We start from the raw sequence: 20437 nt of genomic DNA on the forward strand, positions 1-20437 counted from the left end.
AAAAATAAAGCACAGCAGAGACTTTTGCTATTGGTATTGTCTGTTTCTTGTCACCTTTCACACCGGGCATATGATTTCTGATGAAACTAAAGAATTCAACTCACGATTGCACAGAGGAGGCAGACACATTCAGGACTAGTAATAACTACTGGAGATGTTAAAAAGGTGCAAGGTGATTTGCAAAACATACTTGTCTCCTTTACTCTTAGATATGCCAACCAGTTTCTCAATGCCGCCTGCGTCTCGTAAGGCCTTGGCATTCTCCATGTTTTTAGTGATGACTTCATGCAGAGTGCAGCAAATGGCAGTAACGGTGTCATCAGACATGGCCTTGCTTGCTGAGCTGTTGCTGTTGTTAGCGCCTGGCAGTCGGTGGACCAGATCCCTCATGGCATACTTGCCTTTGTTGAAAGAAAACGAAGGGAGAATTCAGAAGATACAGCAATAAAGGGTGACGGAGAAGAAGTACAAGGGAAAACACGCAAGACTATTAGCACCATTTGAATCATTGCATGTAATCTAATTGGCTACTGATACTATTTTGGAGCAAGCCACATTTATAAGATTGCATGTTCAAGCATTTCACACATTAGGGACTCTGTTAATATTTCCATACTACATCAGTTGGAGACTTCGCATATGGCTACATCGTGCCCTTAGGAGAATGAAACGATGATAGTAAAGGCCAAGTATACGTATAAAGATAATCTGAATACCACAACTTACAGAACCTGGCAAGTCTTCATCTCCCACCACACAACTCATAACTTGTTACTATAAATAAAATGTGCATCAGTTGTTAAAAACACTACAGTGAATGCAAAGCCAATGATGTTCTTATTTGTGAAAAAGTCTTCTCTGAAGGACCAGTTTCTCTGTGCAAGGTTAATTCTATACTATATGCAGTAATTTAACTGGGTTTATTAGTGTTTCTTACACTTTATTGCTCAGAGAGGACACCATCTTTCCCACACATCCTTAGTTGTATGCATGGTACTGACCAGAAAGGGAGCTATTCTGACGTCTATTCCTGTCTGATATGTAGTAAGGAGTTACTTTACATAACACTACCCTCCAGAACTTAAAATCTCCTAAAATGAAAGGCACGATGAATTTTTAAAATGGTCACATTGAACTGAAGACATGAAAAAGGAATTCTGTTTATTACAGTTGGACTCAATGATCTTAAAGGTCTTTTCCAACCTAAATGATTCTATGATTCTTGCAACTTTTTTCATGTTTAAATAAACAAAGATTTGTTTTTGCAAAATTGCGCCTGAAAGTCATGTAGTGCTTTTGAAAATAACACACGAGCAGCTTCTGAGAATTTATATATATATAGTATAACTGTAAATGTAAATATATATAAATGCAGGGCAGGGTTAACACCGGCATAGATATATGAGAAGCCTCAAACCAGTTCTAGAGGGTCACTATTACGGTGAAATGGCTGCTCAGTCCTTCAGTGCGAGGAAGACAAGATCAGAGAGGGTGAGGGCCTGATGAAGTTGTTGCTGAGGTCAGTGAAACAACTCTGAATCACCTTCAGTGCAGCTGTGCTAGGAATTTGCATACAGCAATCACCATGAGTGTATCATGCAGGATGAAAAGGACAGGAAAATTGGGAAAAATAAATATAATTAGTAATCTAATCTACATCACATTTTATGAATGAAATAATCAGGTATGATTATTGTATATAATATGATAATTTAATCAGATTTTTGATAAATTAAAAAAGTTCTGATCAATTAGTATTTATGAGTACTTATTAAAAATCTTATTTCTGAATTCATAAATTCAGTTGTGTGTGTCCATATTTGAAAGCAGAGGTAAGAGGAAAATCACATCTTTTAATTATCAAATGTTAAACTATTTTTATTTCTCACAGTTTTGCCTGCTGTGGTAGAAATACGGCCAGTCATTTGGAACAGAATATTCCTAATACAGATAAAACCTAAAATCTCTGTACTGAAATGTTAAACTTAAAGGTTATCAAATAGATTTTGTGGTAATGTGAGATACTCACTCTGTATCATGTAAAAACATCCCTGATTATAAAAAGCATAATATTACCAACAAAATGTGTGCACTAGGATTTGAATCTTACCGGTGTGCTGCAATACAAATACAAATCTTGTCCTCAAACATTTTTATTTCTTTGCACTTAATATTTAATTGGTCATTTGCATTACCAGCTTTTCAGCGATATTAATAATATCAGATGTAGTACAGATGTTAACATCATTTTCTCTTTCAGAAATGGTTTGTTTGAGCAAACTGAAAATCTTTTTTTCCCCACACATACATGAAACACTGTTCAAGAACAGCCTGAAATGCCATTTACATCTGCATCTGTTTGTTCTATGTAACGTGAGCACATTAATAGTTGCAGTGATTACTTCAGTCTGTAGCATATAGTAAATTAAGCTTGTGTATCAAAAAAATAAACCACGATTTGCTGTAGCTTTTACTCTTCTAATGCAGCGTCTGCCACTGGTCAGGAGTAAGTACAAGTAGATAAATCTGATCAGTGAGACTTTCTGCTTTACACTGTACACACATCCAGAACAGACCAATGTTCTTTTTTTCTTTCGTACCTCACTTAAAGTGCAACGGAGTGTCTCACCATCTCAATCCTCTGGTGGAACTGGATGACAGGGATCATTCCATTAGCAGCCTAAGACTGTGTCCCTTAGCACCGGGTATAAGGAAATCTGGATGGCTGCCCCAAGCAGATTTCTTTCCTGGAACTGGCCTAGTATTCCAGGCAATAGTATTCATACCAGTACACATGCCTAGACACGCAAGATGCTTCTTACAATAAATAAAGGCTTTGGAGCTAACAGGACAAGCTCTGTAGGAAAACTAAAAAAAACCCCCCACAATCAAGCATTCTGGACATGTCAATGCTCAACAGTTCTAACATTTCTGCTGTGCACACCCTTAAGTTAGGCATGAGAAGATCAAATCAGTATTAGATACTTCAAAACAGTAAACCAGGCTTTTTAGAGATAACATGTAACAGTGGGACAGTGCAGCATCCCTTATTCTGAGCAGCTGTAGTAATTCCAGCTCAATAATACTATTCCACTCTTAATCAGTTGCATATTTAAACTAAAATATATTCTGAGTGTTTTGGGGTTTGTTTTTTTCCCCCCTAAGAATTGCATCAAATGTAGCCTTTGGATAGGAAGTGGCAGAAGACTCACAGTCCACATTTTGTAGACCTAAAATCTAGTCAGTGCATTGCAGCTGTGGCAGCTGTGCAAGCTGGTGTCCAGCTTGGAGACCCCCCTATCAGAACCTGTAATGACAATGCCAGGCCCCTAGTCCTGCCAGGTGCTGCCTTTGGGGGAGACAGGCTTCCTCCTCCCTGCCCCAGCCCCGAGGTGCAGCGAAAGCCAGGACTGCCACCTCCAACAAAGCCGCTCACAGATGCAGGTAAAGCAGCTGACCGCACAGACAGGCATCCCGGCTCAAACTGTCCTTCCAGAGGTTCACCAGAAAAAGGTGGCACACCAGCGGGAAGAAGAGGGGAGTGGCTGGGCTGTAGAGTTGATCTAAGCCACTGTTTACATGGTCTTAAAATCTATTAACAAGTGTAACTGTTAACATATTTTCTGTGTTTTAGTACTTCAAACACTTTGCTAGCTATTTGAAAATATATTCAGGATGAGAAAAACCCCTGCCTTAGCCATTAAAAATGTGTCTTTAATTCAAAACATATGCTCTTATATTGAAAAAGCAGTAAATTTGCTTTAATATAAAGTCATGAAAGTTAAAAGTTAAGGACTATTCTTTATACTGCAGAAAACATTCCACAGTAACTTGCTTGCATTCTAAAACTATACATACGGTTATTAAATTACTGTACTACATTCACAGAAAAAAGATCAGTTATCAGTTAACTTCTCTCATCTCAGTTATGTTCCTGCTGCTTTATAATAGACATGAAGGAGAGAAGAGTCATGTTTTCTAGCATTAATTATAGAACAAACCCTGCTCTAGTTTAGAGTGGTGTAAATGTCGAGTAATGCCAATGAAAGCACAGCTACTGCTACATCAGCCCAACACAGCTGACAACACATGCGATCCTTGACTTTTGCATTAGTGTATGTTACAATCTGCAGAGCATTTGCGTTTAGAATTATTTTTTCGACGTTAAGAAGCTCTTCTGAAAACAGACTGAAACGTATAATGGGAACTAGTCTTGTAATGTCAGCAAAGTTTTATCTAGCACTACTAGTAGGAAGGCTGGGGAATTCAACTTGCAGCTCAAGAAGCCTCCCTGAGCTGAAGAAGTGAGAACTGATGAGGGTCCTGGGAAGAGAGGAGGATGTATGTGAGAATGATATTAAAAATAAATAGCATTGTTAATTTTCATTAGGGTTCATACAGAACTGCTTTGATCTACAAATAAATTGATTTTTTATTTGAGCAACACTACACATTGTAAGACCCAAAACTGATTTGATGCTTTTAAAGAGGATTTACATAATACGATTAAACATAACCACCAGCTTGACAAGGAAAAAAGAAATCACATTTATTTGTTCAATTTCACTCATAAAGGAAGGAAGAAAGATATTACATAGCCATAATTTGGGGGCACCATCACAGGAAAGGGGTTGTCCTGTAGGTGTTTGGGACAGCATTTTTCTGACACTATACATTTAAAAGTTATTTTTCTAAGATAAGACTTCCATCACTTTTATATTGAGAGCAGGATTCGTCTATCACCATACACTAAGTCTTTGATTGTAATATGGTAACATTTGCTTACTAAACATTTCAACAGTGCAGATTTAACATCTTTTCCTTTGCATGATAAAGTCTCATTAGCACCTTAGTACATGCCTCTGTTACTTAATTCAGGAAACTTTTTCCTTCATAGGATCAAACTGATAGCTGTCCTATGAAAGATTCTGCCTTCAGAGCAAAATAGTAGAGCAAACTATTCTTCTGGTAGATTTAACAGGAGCAAGATCATCACAGATACGGTTCCACTTCTGGAAATATTTCCCTACTATTGCCTTGAGACAAATTCACTGCTGATGTAACCCCACTGACTTCATTTCCATTTTCACTCATCTCTGAAAAATGACTTTGACACATTGGCACATTTATCAAATAGTTGTGACATGGTTCCTAGTTTGAGAGAACAAGACTAGGAAAATTAACCCATTGAAAACACAAAAAACCTCAAATAGATATTAATTCAAACTAAGAACCCTGTCCTAGAGGTAGAGCTTGCTCTAATAAAAGTAATACATCACCATTTTCCCCCCTCAGAGATACCCATTAATTCACGTTGTGTAGCTAGATAATACAAAAATAGCAAAATGCCACCATATTTTGTTGCAATGCTACAGACATCCTATTCCAGAACTAGTGGTGTCTGTGTGTCACAATATATGTGAATTTTGTTCTTTTTGTTCTAACACGTGCGCTCCACTTAAATTTCCAGACATATGTTGTTTTGTGCATTTTCATCATCCTTGTGTTGTTAATACCATTCAACTTCAGTATTTCACAGGCTTTATGGAAAGAATATTAATGGGAGAGCTTTTATTATTACTTTCAGTCATTACTTAATAAATGCGCCCAAACTGTCTACTTAATTCAGATGGAACAAATTTTGATCATGAGTCAGTGTATTCAACTGATGGTCTAATAAATTAGAGTGTATTCGTCACATGATAGCAGTCGCAGAAATACCACTACTGTGTTTGATAAACAGTTCATTTGTGCACCATGCTTTCTCTTGTCAGATACCGTTGTTTTAAGGTGTAATTGATAATCACTATTGGCACTAGTGTAGCACCTGGAAGTGCCCCTCAGGGTCCAGCTGTCAATGTTCCAGAGGAACCCTGTCCCTTCTCTGAACACTGGAAATCTTCTAGTACATACTGAGGTGCAAGAGGGGGTGTAAGAGCCCACAAAAAAATGATTATGCTTAGTACAACCTGTAGCAAACTCTGGACTCGGACTGCCTAGACCGTACGAGGCATTTTGTAGGCATCAGAGCAGCAGTGAATCCCATGTGATTTAAGAGGGTAAAGGTTTGTTTTCATAGGGAGATTTTCTTCTGCCATTGAAACACTCGAGGGGCAAAAACTACCCAGAATTTTAAAGGCAAAATAGGTTAAGAGGTAACAAATGCTGTCAGACTGGGTCTTAGAGCCAAACACGTGTAGTTTTTTGTGGGACAGAGGAGGAAGTAAACCCAGGAAGATGAAGCAGGGTAATGCCAGAGCTGTTGGACCAGCAGCAAAGGCAGCACATGGAAGGAGACAAAGTTATATTTTTGAAAGCCAGAAAGGCTGCAGTACTGAGGTTGAGAGACACTCGTCCCTGTGAGTAGATGATTACTCCTCAGACTTTGGGGAGCACCAGGAAAGGTGTAGGTGAGTCAAGAACAAGAAATAATCTACCTGGCAATGTTGGTTTATAAAGGAGGACCCCTATTTCAGAAGACAGAGCAGCACAAACTGAAATAAGGGTCATTAGCCACCACAAAGTTTAATGCCCTCTCACTCAGCACTGAATGACATGACTGCCTCCAGACAGGCTTTCCACTGCAACCATGGAGCCAGTGACTTTGCTATCCACCCTGCTCCATAATACACAGTCTTTAGCATTGCTGACTGCAGCATACATTGCATATGAAGGAACTGTAAGTCACAACAGTTTGCATACAGCCACTCTCTGTTCCCCTTGTCTGGTGACTTCTGGTTTGACATGACTTAAGCTGTTGACAGAGCAGATTTATGAAACTCAAAGGCAGTGGCTACTGTCAGACTCACATGGCCTGACCAGTACTAGCTAATGGTCTGTGATGTTGCTCATCACAACAGATCAGTTTCTTGTTCCTAAGACCACCGTGCATGAAGTAGTACTGGAAGAGGAAAGTGGAAAAAAACCTGAGCAGTAAGACTGAAAAGCATGCGCCCAAAAAGCATGGGCCCCACCACTTCTAGCAAGTGTCACAGAACAGAGGATTTTGGATCAGTTTGGGATTTAGGTGTAAAAGGAAAGACAAAACCATTTTTAGGCATGTAGGGGGTAATTCATGTGTCCAAACATAGGGGGCTAATGCAGTTTCAAATTCCCTTGGATACCTGAGATATCTGCACAGAGTTAGTAGACCTATGGAAGATGCACAGCCTTCTGGAAAAGCAGATGGAGACAAGGTAGAATACACTATCATCTTTAATGTTTAATGCTTATCTTTAAGCACCTGAATCTCATTCTCAATGTTTGGCGAAAAATGTTTTTTAGGTACCCAAGTGCTTTTACTTCTTATGTTAGGGATGTGCACAAACATTTGTAATCTCTGGCACTTCAGAGTAAATGCATATGAAGACATTTCACTACATGTTAATTGACTATAGTACTGCAATTATCTCTATCCAAAAATTTATCATCTCAGCTCAATCATTTGTAAAGGAATGAGTGATGAGTTAACTTAGACTGGTTTGAGTAAGCACCTCAAAACTCGTGGGCTGGAGCCACTGCTTTAACTGCTTCACATTAAGCCTAGCCTGTCAATTAACTTGGGATAATGAGTGCTTTGAGCTAGAGAACAATGCTGGATTTCACCTCCTTGCAGGTTTATTTGAACTTAAATTTTAAGACTCTGTGGAGATAAATTGTTTTTGGAGAAGACAGAAAGAATAAAAACCATTACACACACATGTCCTCCTGTGCCCCCAAGCACCCAGGTGCACTTCGCTCATGGCTGCTGAGACAGAACAAAAGATCAGGTGGAGGTCTCAGATTCCCTCTTCCCCACAGAAAAATGGTACACGCTTTTCACTTTTCCACCACCTCTGATGACAGGCAGCAAGATTTCAAGATACAAGATTGGTATTCGGTATGGACCACGACAAAAAGGAACAGTATCTTTCCTGATGCATTGTATGTGATGTGCCATTCATTGGTTTTCTTTTTTTAAAATCTTTTTTATCAAGAATAAATTCAGCCGTAGGTAGTGTAGCATATAAAGCCCTACGGGGAGCAGGAATAGTAATCTTTTACAGTTTCAGGGAATAAACCCTCAAACTTTGATAGAGCAATGAAAGTACGTGAATCACCAATATCTGTGTTAGCAATGTCAATTGAGATTTGCTTGTAAAAGAATCATATATCTAAAAGGGTAACCAATATAGAAGCTTTTATCTTTTTAAAAAGATTAAAGATGCTGGTTCTATACTTTGCAAGAGAAAGGTATGGCATGAGGAGAACTAGGAATGACAAAGGGCACAGCCATAACAGGGATGGAAGAGCAGTATGTATAGAAGCTAGTAGCATTGGACAAAGACAAAAGAGAAGCATTTTGGTATTTCCACCCTGAACATGCCATGGGAAATCACAACTGGGTGCAATGCAATCACCGCTTTTCAGCAAACTGCTTTCTCAGATCCACGATACTTCATAGAGTTTCTTCGTTGTAGCAGCCACCTTCCTCCTTCAGCTTCTCTGCTTCCAGAAACGTAACTTTTCCATTTCATGTATTTCCTGCTTCCCTCTGGCTGGTCATTTTTCTTACTTTTAACTCACCTCTTCAGGGCTGCCCCCTCTCCCCTCTATTACATGACTGATATTTTTTGTTCCTTGAGCTGTACCCCCTCAGCCCTTTGGGTCTTAACCGCTAAGCTTTCATGTTCCTTTGCCATCTCTTGTGTATCTGATATTTAAGCGTATATCTCTGCATCTGCCTTGTCTGCCAAGCTTTTCCATTCTCTCCTCACATTGGTTTAAACACCTTCAGTTTGATGCTCAGCTAGATCCTGTTTTTGTCACACCCCTGCATGCCCATGACCCCTCCCAGGCTCCTACTCTTTAATGTTCTGAACTAAAGGAAATTTTAGCTAGCTTACCAGCATAGATTTTAGACTTGAAAATACCAGTGTGTTTAAAAGCTATTGCTCTTGTACTACTCTTGTTGTCTCTCTTGTATATCTCAATTCCATAGACAACCATCTATTTAATCTACTGTTACTCCTAATACTGATTTTACTCCTCTCTCAATGGAATACCTTCATATTCTGCATTTCTCTCACACAGCAAGACTGCAGATATTCAGGCTTTATATTAGCAGTTGTCTTAAAACCTAGAGAACTTCCAGGGCTTTTTAGCTGGCCATAAACTGCTAATTCATACAGCCTATCTGTCCCAACACGTGCTGTAAAGGCTAGATCCATGTCTACACTTTGCACGCAGAAGCACTTCAGCTGGATCCATCGGAACTAATGCCAAAACTAGAGCAGTGTATTGAGACTCTGCTGTACATCTCTGCCTTGCTGCTGTCTTTTTGGCAACTGTCATGGGATGCACACTGCCACAGAAAAGTGGGTTTCTGAAGAAACCAGCTCTCCTTTGGGGGAGTAGATGTTTGCAGCAGAACAGCCAGAAAACTAGTACAGAAATGGATTTATGGGTACCATGGCCAAATGGAGTTTCTGTTTCTTAATGGCATGTCTCACCCAGCACAGTGGATGGCTTCTATTTTGAATGTTAATCCATATATCAGCTGAGCAATCTCTGTCCCCTCTCTCTCATGCCGGAGAGGCAAACCAACCATCAAACACAGGCAGCCCAACTCAGGGTGCATTCTCTGACTTGCACCTTGGTTTTGGAAGATGAATTTGGGAAGAGCTGTAAGCGTTAATTTCTTGACTGTCTCAACCACACTGGGACTACAAAAATGAGTCAGTTCAAGTCCAGCTTGACCTGCCTAATTATCTGTTGACCTGATATGCCAAACAACTACTGAGTCCAGAGGAGGAGAAAAAACTCCACCAATAAGCTTCTATTTGTCACCCTCAGCAGTGAAGGAAACAGCATTTTTTAAGGTAAACTGCCACAAATCCACAGATATTACTCCTCTTCTGTTGTTCTCCCTCCCCTGGCCAGAAAAAAGGATTTGTGTGGTCGCTTTGGCTCTCTCCGTTGCAGTCTTAGCTTTGGTAGGTTGGCTGGGAACAAAAGAGACAGACTCAGGCTTTATTGTTCTTGGATCCAAGGGATTTGATCTTGCATGCTTGGGTTTTATATCCAGAATGGATGGAGTCCATGTGGGCAATCACACAAATAATTTCCTTTTAAATTTATTTTGTTTACATTTCCTGCCAGGTATACAAACTGGAAAAGGCACGGAAAGGAGTTGTTAGCTTACCTATTGACCCAGGTAGTGCAAATATATCTAAGTAATCAGCTCCTTTACACACCAACAGATTTATTTCTCATTTAGACTGCACTGTCATCTTTCCTGTCATCTTTCCACTAGCCCAAGGTAAAAAAGATTCTGCAAAGGGAAGTGATTCCTCAGTTTAATTGCTGCAGGCTAAGTTTTCTGATTACTGGAGCTGGTTTTAGTCCCTTGCTGTCCTCTTCCCTGCTCCCTGCAGAGAACAGAGCTTTTGGAAGGCTGAATCTTAAAAAATGTAGTCGTTTAATTAATGTCATGATTAATCAGTGTTTCTAAAGTGCTTTGAAGAGGGAAAGTGCTATGTGAGTGTTGAGTGGAATTTTAGTTTTATCTGTATTATTTTCTGAGATAGGATAATATTTCGTTAATAGTCTGATTCAAGGGACTTTAAATTAGGCCATAATGAAGAAAAAAGAACGTAATCTATTTTTGGAAAAATAAGTTTAGGCTTCAAGATCTATGCCCTGATCCAACACCCATTGAAATTAATGAGCCTGTCTACCAATGTCAAAAGGTATTAAATTGGATTCATAAAGAAGTAGCTTTTCTTTTATACTTTGGTTTTTACTTCGTGTCCAAAACAGAACAAGATTCTGACAGGAGACTGATGTAGCCAGCGTGAATTGCAACTAGACGTTACCCTGCTTTAACTGTCCACGAAGCAATTGTTATTTATTTGCTACTATTTTTCTTCTTCGTCACTTGTGCTATAATATTGCCTGAAACTTATGAAAAAATTTGTCCCCATTGTATGGTCTGAAAGACTGATTATTTTTGCATGCTTTTATATGCAGCTAAGACAACATCATGGTGAAACTTACAAAAATTCTTATGTTTAGAGATGTACATTAAAATATTAAGAGAAATAAAACCAAAATGGATCCTCATGATATATTCTGTTATCAAAGATTAAATAAAATGCATAGATGTAAATGTGTTAGCTCAATAAATATAAATCCTGGTAAAGTGATAGTGTCTTTTGAAAACAACTCTTCCAACAAATATCAAAACCACTCCAAGTCATACTGCAATGTTCATATATTCCTTAATTACTGCAATGCTCAAACATTTCTTAAGTCACCACCATGAAAACTCTACATGGAGCAGTGAAGATAATTAATCTGTGCATGATGGCAGAACAACAATACTGAGGATACATATCAGTATTTCACATTGCTTTATTGTGCACCATACAATAAAATAATTTATATTTAATAACAAAATCCTGGTTAGTATCTAAGGCTCAGTGAAACCATACGCTAACTTCACAGATATCAATGTTTGGGAGAAGGACAGAAGGAAAAACAAAAAGAACAAATAAAAGAACAGCAATAGAAAACGTGCTGTTTAAAAAATATTTTTAGAAACCTCAAAGACAATTTATCCATGAAAGGGTAACAGTATAATACAGTATTTGCTTTTTTCCTGCAATGTGGAATTGTTATCAAAGACCTCATGAAGACACAGTGTCAGCAAAGACCTCGTGAAGACACAGTGTCCATCTGTTGAACTGCTAATGCATCAGTGTACCTGTCTAAAACAGACCATACAAAGGTCTGCCATAGTAATGAAGCTATAGGTACATTTATTAGAAATGGGGTCTCTCACACTGGTCATGCAGAAAGTGGACAGGTAGTCAGTTTTACTAGGTATTTTTTAAAGGTCAATTCATTTTGTGGATAATACTAATGTTCTGACTCAGTTTAATTCCTGTTCTCAACAGAGTGCTTTGTGTTCTTAGCAACACAGTCATTGGAAAAGACAGAATTATATTGTAGTTTTATACTTTAATTCACCTGAAGCTACTACAATTTAAGGCCTGAATACAGTAGGTATGTAAGCATGGATATGGTGCAGAATGAAAATAAGGTTTGTGTTCTCACAGGAAGGGCAAAAATGCATCTGATAACCTTCCTTAACTAATGTATATTATATTATTTTTTGTTTCGACTACAACATGACTAGGCTTTACATTTCTCATAAAAAACTTCCTCAGCTCTTCTTAGTTGTACAGCTCATTATTAGCTGTGTTTAAATAAATTGTGACAAATGAATCCTAGTCCTGACTCCTTCATCAGAGTACAGATCTACTACAGCACAGCTCTGTGCTTCCTCAGGAGGTGGGAGTCAAAGGGTTCACAATGTGACTTGTTTTTGGGTTGTGCTACTGCTGTTCCTTTCCAGGTAACAGTTCCAGGTGGCATCTTCAGGCTGGTCAAGTCTTTTCTCTAGTGGCCCTCAAAGAAACCTTGCCTCCAGACATCCATTTGAGCTTGCTCAGTGTCACTAAATTATTGCTTTGTTAACGTGAGTCACAGCTGCTCACCTACATCTGAGTAACACACGGAGGGAGGATTCTCTGGACTGTGCACTCACTGAATTTCCTTCTCTTACCTCCATGGGGATGCAATTGCCCACATGGCAAGAGCCAGAGAGTCCACACGTTAGACTTGATACGCTGGACTTTATCTCCTTCTCGGAGATCAAGTTGGACAGAGGGGATCTGCTTAAGGCAAAGCCCATAACCTCTTAGATCCTTCAAGTTCATCTCTCTCAGACCTCTGCAACATTGGCTGATCTCTGCTACTCCCAAAGAGAGGGGGAGAATTGGGCAAGTCTTCCAAAAGTCTTCTCCTCTCTCCAGACTTGGGGAAAAGAACAATCTGCCAGAGAGCAGCTGGCTCCCTGGCTCCACGTGCCTTATTCTAAATGATCAGGGTGCTCTGAAAGACTAGGGTGGAGTCAGAGTGAAAATTGTACATGTACTCAGCAGCTTTGCTACTTCCCTGCGAGATGGCAGAATATAAACTACACTCTGCATTGCAGGGGAAAGATGGGAGATCAGGTTTGAAGTGCTAGAAAAGATTTGACTTAACAACAACAAAAAAGCAAAGCTGAAAAACGAATGCTCTCAGTCAAACAGAACAGGCGAGAGGTCAGATATAATGCTGACCTCCAACCACAGGAGATTCAGAGGACAGTATTGCCAAAGGTAAACTATTTCTTGATAGACTACTCCACTGCAAATGATAAATCAAATTTGCAGAAAATCATGTTCCCTTTGTGAGAGCAACTGTTGTTGTCAGTGTCACCTTGAAAAATTTTGCACACAAATATAAGACTTTGCATATACTCATGCTAATAGAAGCATTTTCCTCTAATTAAAATTAGCACTCTGATTATTTGCTAGAATAATCCTGAGTTATGAAATCCAAATAATGTATAAAATATATCACTTTAAGAGCACCCTGAGTAGCACCCAATCTAAGATATCCTGTAACTTTTCTCCTGAGAGGAGTAAGTAATGAGGCAATTTATTTTCCTCATGTTGCACATTACATCTACCAAACAGCAGGTGAACTCTGAACACCACCACTGCACATTCTTTTGGTACACAGAGCTGAATTACTGCCTTATGCTGCAAAATCTGTAAACTTGGACTAGGAGCTTTTTTATCTTTCTTAGGGTGGCAGAGGACTTCTCAGGATTTTCAGAAGAAAAGGAAATTCAGAGCCTGTATCTTGAATAAAATGCAAGGACAGCCATAAACTAACAGGGTCATTCACTGATTAATTAAAAGACTAAGTTCCCTATGTTAGAAAGATTAGCCTACCTCTGCTCCTGTTCCCCAAAGGGCTAAGTGTATAAAACCGAGGTGCAACCATGCATGAATGAGGTGCCTAGCTTAGTCATGCTTGACCGTGGACCTTGATACTTCTGGTAGCAAAAATGAAACAAAAACTGATGCCAATAATTTCCTTATAAATGATACAACACTTGAGGTTGTCAGGATCCTCTAAAGATCATCTAGTCCAACCCCTCTGCTCAAAGTAGGGTCACCTTGGTGTTTTCTTATATTCGGATGGAATTTCCTGTATTTCAATTTGTGCCCATGACCCCCTGTCCTGACACTGGGCATCACCAAGAAGAGTCCGGCTCTGTCCTCTTTACACCCTCCCATCAGGCATTTAGATACATGGATAAGATCCTCCTGAGCCTCCTCTTCTCTAGGCTGAACAGTCCCTGCTCTCTCAGCCTCTCCTCACAAGAGAGATGCTTCAGCCCCATAATCATCCTTGAGGCCCATCACTGGACTTTCTCCAGTATGTCCATGTCTGTCTTGTACTGTGGAGCCCAGAACTGGACCCAGTACTCCAGGTGCGGCCTCACCAGTGCTGAGTAGAGGGGAATGATCACCTCCACCAACCTGCTGCTAACACTCCTAATGCAGCCCAGGAGGCTGTTGGCGCATTTTGATGCTGGGGCACGCTGCTGACTCATGGATTTTTTTAGATTTTTCTTGGCAATTAAAGCCATGGCAATGTAGTCGGTACAGTGAATGTGAGACCACATTTTTTAAGCCCTTACCCTAACTCTGGCCACTAACGCTGAGCCCTCGTAAGCTGACCCCTAACCCTTACCCCAGCACCCTCCTCTAATCCCTAACACCAGGCCCTATTGCAAAGCCAAAGACCAAAATCCTAACCCTTTATCTTATCCCCACCCTAAACCCTTGCCCTGGTTGCTAGCCTTAAATTGCTGTCCCTAACCCTAACCCTAGCCCTCACTGCTACTCCCGACTCAGCCCCCAACCTACACCCTAACTGCTTACCACAAACCCTTCACAGAACCCCCAACCCTCACCCAAAGCCCTTCTCTACCTCTGAAGCCTAATCCCTCTCCCTGACAGGTGAGCTCAACCCCCTCGCCCTAACCCTGCGCAGAAGCTCAAAACCTAAGCCCAGCCCCTCCTTCTTGGCCCTGCACGTCCACCCCCGCTCCTGACCCCAGCTCTCAGGCGCCTGTGCCTGCGAGGTGGGCAGAGGCCCAGGGGGAGAGCCGGGCCACTGGGGCAGAGATGGGGGCGACAGGCCAGAGCTGCGGTGTCAGCTGTGAGGACAGCTGTGCTGGCAGAAGCCGACTGGCCAGGGCAGCAGGCAGGCATTTGTGGGGGGGGAGCTGATCGGCCAGGGCAGCCGGCCAGCACTGTGAGGCCCTGGAGTGCCCTTTGCGGGCAGCCATGGGGAGGGCAAGGGAGAGGCAGGGCAGGGGCACATGGCAGGGGCTTGGGATCTGGGGGGTCCTGGTGCTTCAGCACTCGAATAAGCAGGAGCTGGAGGCTGGCACGTGAGGACACGAAGGGTGTGAGAGAGCTGGCCCAACAAGGAAGGGTGGTTTTGTGGCTGGTAAGGGGGATTCGGGTGATGGGACATTGATTGTGAGACCACATTTGTTAAGCCTTTACACTAACTCTGACCACTACCCCTAAGCCTGACTCCTAACTCCTACCTCTACCCCCACCCCCTACCCCAATCCCAAACTCTAATCCCTGACCCCAATATCACAAACACAAAGTCTGAGCCCATAACAAAAACCAATAATGAATAATCTGGTAAAAGAAGAAAATGAATTGCCACAACAAATATTTATAATTGTCAAAAAAGAAACCACAGTTTTTTGGCATGATCTTGCTCTCATGAAGCTGAGCAGGAGCAGTGAGGTAAGGCTTCATTTATCACTGTCTCAAGCAAACATTAGTCTTCACTATTTGAGAAAATTAAAGATTTTGCTCCTGTTAGCCATGGTGTTTCTGCAGCACAAGCTGGTTCCCAGCTTATTTGACTTAGCAGAAACACCCAATTAAAATTCCTGCCTATGAATCAAATCCAGTGTAAAGCAGCTGGAGGATAGTGATGGATCTGATGCAATGCACTAGCAAATGGCACTGGTCTTCCCTTTGACAGTTATGCTAAATACTCTATTTAAATTGCATCACTAAACTCAATGGATCTTAAGTATCATAGCCCTACTCTTCAAAAAAATTCCACTCAGATAAATGAAACTTTTGTGAAAAAAAATGAGGGAAGGAGAGAGAATATTAGTATTGGCATATCAGCTTTTGAATGAGATGCAGTTAACAGCAATATCATGCAGCCACGTGTTTCTTTAAACATGAGCTCCTTATCTAATATAATCAGCAATACAAAAATATTTGCAGTCATGTTGTACGAAATTTATAGCAGACAAACCATACCGAAAAGATTCTTTAACAATCATTAATATAAAGCACACTCTTACCAATTATGTGATATTCTATTGAATATTTCTTAGCTTTCAGATTTATTGACATGCATATTCTTATCTTTCAAAATGTCTGAAATATATCCTCAGTACATATTTATTTCAAATATTAAAAGTAAACATCCTGGAGAATATCTTGGAACCTGGCCCACTTCTGAGCTATGAAATCCTCTTCCGAAAACAAATTGAAGCAGATAAATCTGTCATTTATGTTCAAGTTCTCTTTGTCCTGGAATTATTTTTCCTTTCAGAGACTGAGTCAGATAATGCTCTCCTTGTAATTCATAGAAGTATTTGGGTTTAGATACACGTGAAAAAATGTTTGTATTAATATCAAGTAAATTTCATAATTACATCTAGAATCAGAATAACTGAGGTTGGAAAGGACATCTGCAGTTTGTCTAGTCCAATCTCCCTGCCCAAAGCAAATGCAAAACCAATGCAACGCAAAACCATCACAAGAGACAACTGCATATCAATAGGAGAAGACTGTTTAAAACATACATGTATTATATTTGATATAGTTGACATAATACACTGGATGGCACGTATAGTCCCTTTGCTGCTCTCCTGCTAAAAAGGCTATTATTCATAATGAAATAAATATTTAAATATGATGAATGTGTCTCTTCATGTGTGCACACGCATGTTTAGTCTCTTCTCCCACTACAATTTTTAAATAGAATTTTGCCTACATAAAGACCACAATGGACTGCATTCTTTCTGATATGAATATATTCTGGCATATGAAGGCAGCAAGAGTATGCAAGTGGAAAGATTAGCTAATACAAAGCAGAAAACATGTATTATTTGATAGAACAGGAACGGAAATTAAGATGGTTTCTATGTATTGGTACACGCACATACTACTACACAGCTGCAGATGCCTTTAAAACCCAAATCTTTCTTCCAACACAAACCACTAGTAAATTAAGATTTTAAATTAATCCGTGTTTTAGCTATCTCAAAAACCTATGCTTCTTTTCTTTCGTCACGGCAGTTGAAACTTGATGCTACTTTTCAAGTGGGCATAAAAGTATGTCCCTGGAAGGCATACACTGCTGGAGCAGTTGCAGTTTACTCTCACAATGTTAGCCTTTACCCTTGCAGACATGCAGCCTGCAGGAATGAAGAACAATAAAGAAAGAACTCAGAAATGAAGAGCAGGCTATTCAAAATCATGACAACAGTAACACGGGGTCCCTTATCAGGTTTCAAGAGGCGGGTTTTTTTGGTAACCTATTGGTACTTTGCACCTATTAAAATGCAAATGCAGCAGTAAAATATGGTGTATTTGTGCATTTTGTGGTTAGAAGAAAATATCCTGTAGCAGAAGGTCTCATGGAGGAAAGCTTGTGGATCTCACTTGTCTTGACATCAGTAAAGCCTGCAAGAGTAGTCTCACGTAACAGTCTCATTAGAAAGCTAACAGGAACTGCTGCAAACAGGATGAAAAATGTTTGGATGGTGCTACTCAGAACAGTTACCAATGGTTCATCGTTGAAATAGAAGCATGTATCATCAAATGAATTCTGTAGAAAATGTATGAAGTAAGTTCTGTAGACAATCTACTATCCTGGGTCTATATCTATCCAGTGTCACATTCAGTGATGCGGATGGTGAAAGAGAGAAGGACAGGGGCTGAAAAATATTTGAGGACTGGTTTAGAATTCAGTTATCTTGACTTAGGAAGATGGAATTCATGAAAGGCAAACAGATAATATTATACACAGGCAGGAGATGATAATCTGCAGAAACACAGAATGAAGAACAACCTACTGAGTAATAATTCTGCAGAAAAGGATCAGGAAGCCTGAGAGGATCATGAGATAGGCATGTGTTACAAGATGGGTTGCTGTGAGGAAGAGAGCTATACAGGAGTGTATTAACAATTATTCCTGGCAGGAAATATAGATAATATGTTCCTCTGTGCAAAGCTTACGGAGGAATACCACAACCAGTCTGAATGCTGAACTTCAGGAAATATATGGACCAACTAGAACGAGTCCAAATGAAAGTAACAAGAATAGTTAGGAAGACAGACCAAACTGACTGCTATCTCAGCTTCAATAATATATTCAACTACTCTAACTATACCTCTTCAATCTGCAAACAAGGTATAATGCTGTCTTCTTTGTGGTACTGTACTGCAGTGACATCATTCTTACTGATTGTCTTTGTGAATGACTAGATATATGGCAGAGAAGGCTTCTATTGGAGGCTGCAGATCATCAAGACAAGACAGAAGAAGCAGGGTCGCTGAACATATGGCCCCATTGCACGTTCAGGATGAGGTCTTCATATGGCCTACTTAAAGAACTGGAACAAAGAAAATCGTGAGTCAAGTGTCCAAAATCAGAAGATTTTAAAGAAATGGTTCAGCTGATATTTTTTGTGGTTTCTGAATTTACACTTGCAAGCTTCTCTTTCTGGCCTTGAAATAGAGTGGTTCAGTTTATATGTAAGGTCCATCTCAGTTTCACATTATTTACTCAATCAGCTAACTTAATATTTATAAGTGGTCAGTTAGGACTTAGACACAGTTTGCTCCAACAAGATAGTTTGGATCTCCAGGAAGAGACTTGTTCTGCCAGGTTTTGGGGTCACAATATGGCAGGCACAGCTCCACTGGCTTCAGGAATTTAGTCCATGAGGCCCACAAATTACCAAGGGCCTAAGAAGCATTTCACCTTTCTCTTTGTCCAAAGGCGGAAGTATACCGTTGTCTCTGCAGACTTTGAAATACATTTCTTCCTCTGTTCCCTCTGGAATGGCTCCTTGTGGTATAAAAATACTAACTCCAGTCTCAATGGAGCTCAATACACCACCACTGCTGTTAAATACACCTCTTGCTGTGGCTGCAAGAATGTGTCCATCGTCTTCCTTCTCATCCTTGAATGCTGAAGGGCTTACAGGAATGGCTTTAGGCACAGCATTAACATTATTTGGCTGATATTTAGGCTTGTCGAACCTGTACACTGAACACATCCATTCCACTGTCGAACTCAGGAGGCTGCAATGAGCTGTGTGCTTTCAAAATTGGTTGACGAGAATTGGGAGATTTTGATGTCAACTCTGACTTATGTTGAGCTGCGTTTGTCAAGAGATTATGTTTGGGTTTAGGACTTTCAAACTTGTGCTCAAAGGGCCTTGCAGCATTACTGTAAGATTTTATTGTAAAGCAGTTGTAAGGAGGAGTGACTGTTTTCTGAATCTGTTAGTTCCTTTAACGGGGCCTTTGTCAGGGAAGCTTTTCTGAGGATAAAAAGTGGACTGCACAGTGTCCTCTCTAGAGGATCTGAAAACTGTTGGCTTATTCTGAGGTGGAGGAGGGTCAGACACAGAGTTAACTTCAGAAGGTGCAGGCTTGCGATGTGCTGGCAGAGACAGGACAGGACTATTAATTGACTGAGGTTGTGTATACTGTATTGAAGGAGTAGGAGGGATTGTAACTTGAGGGGTTGGCTCATAGCGCTTTTCACCAACAGGCCTATCCATTGATTCAACATCAGTTGGTTTCCCCTTAGAATAACTGGTGAAATTCAGTTGATTCTGCAAATGTATTGGTTTAGCGGGCTCAGAACGATGGCTGGCAGGAACCTGCACAGACAGCTGACTTGCAAAACTCCTGCAATCAAAGTATGAGAGCTGCTTTTGATAATACTCTTAATCTTCTTCAGGATCATAATGATTTGAGACCTTCACTTGAGGTCTCTGTGGTTCGGGGGCCCTGTAAATATACTTCTTAGATGAAGTACCCTTTTAGCTTGTGAATGAGTGCAATACACTGGTTGGAAGATAAGGTAACATGATCTTGCAAAAGGAATGAACCACTTAACTTCCTGGTATTTGGAAGAAAGGAAAAAGAGGTCCAAGAAAAGATGCAAGACAAGAGAAATGGCAGATTCAGCAACCTGAGTCACCAGATCCAGGTTTCTGAATCTGTTTCCCTTACATTTTCAAACTGCACAATTCCCCAAGTTCATTTGACCACCATCCTTCTTCTCCTCTTACTCTTCCTGTTGTCTGCTCCCTTTCTTTCAGGATCAGGAGAAACAGAAAGCAGACACATCTTATCTCCTTCCACTCCTTTTCATAATCCAGGGAATATTATTTCTCTTTGTTCACAGCCTTCAGGTG

General features: G+C 40.3%; 1 protein-coding gene across 2 annotated transcripts in view; it reads right to left on the reverse strand.

Moving 5' to 3' along the window:
• The window catches only part of CTNND2 (catenin delta 2), a 700253-nt gene that overhangs the window by 45205 nt on the left and 634611 nt on the right, over positions 1-20437 (reverse strand). For both annotated transcript variants that reach the window (XM_050891195.1, XM_050891194.1), the window contains exon 17: positions 191-401. In XM_050891195.1, coding sequence (XP_050747152.1) covers positions 191-401 — 211 coding nt within the window. The remainder of the gene's footprint in view (positions 1-190; positions 402-20437) is intronic.

This window comes from Gymnogyps californianus, chromosome 2 (assembly GCF_018139145.2).
Source record: "Gymnogyps californianus isolate 813 chromosome 2, ASM1813914v2, whole genome shotgun sequence".
NCBI lineage: Eukaryota > Metazoa > Chordata > Aves > Accipitriformes > Cathartidae > Gymnogyps > Gymnogyps californianus.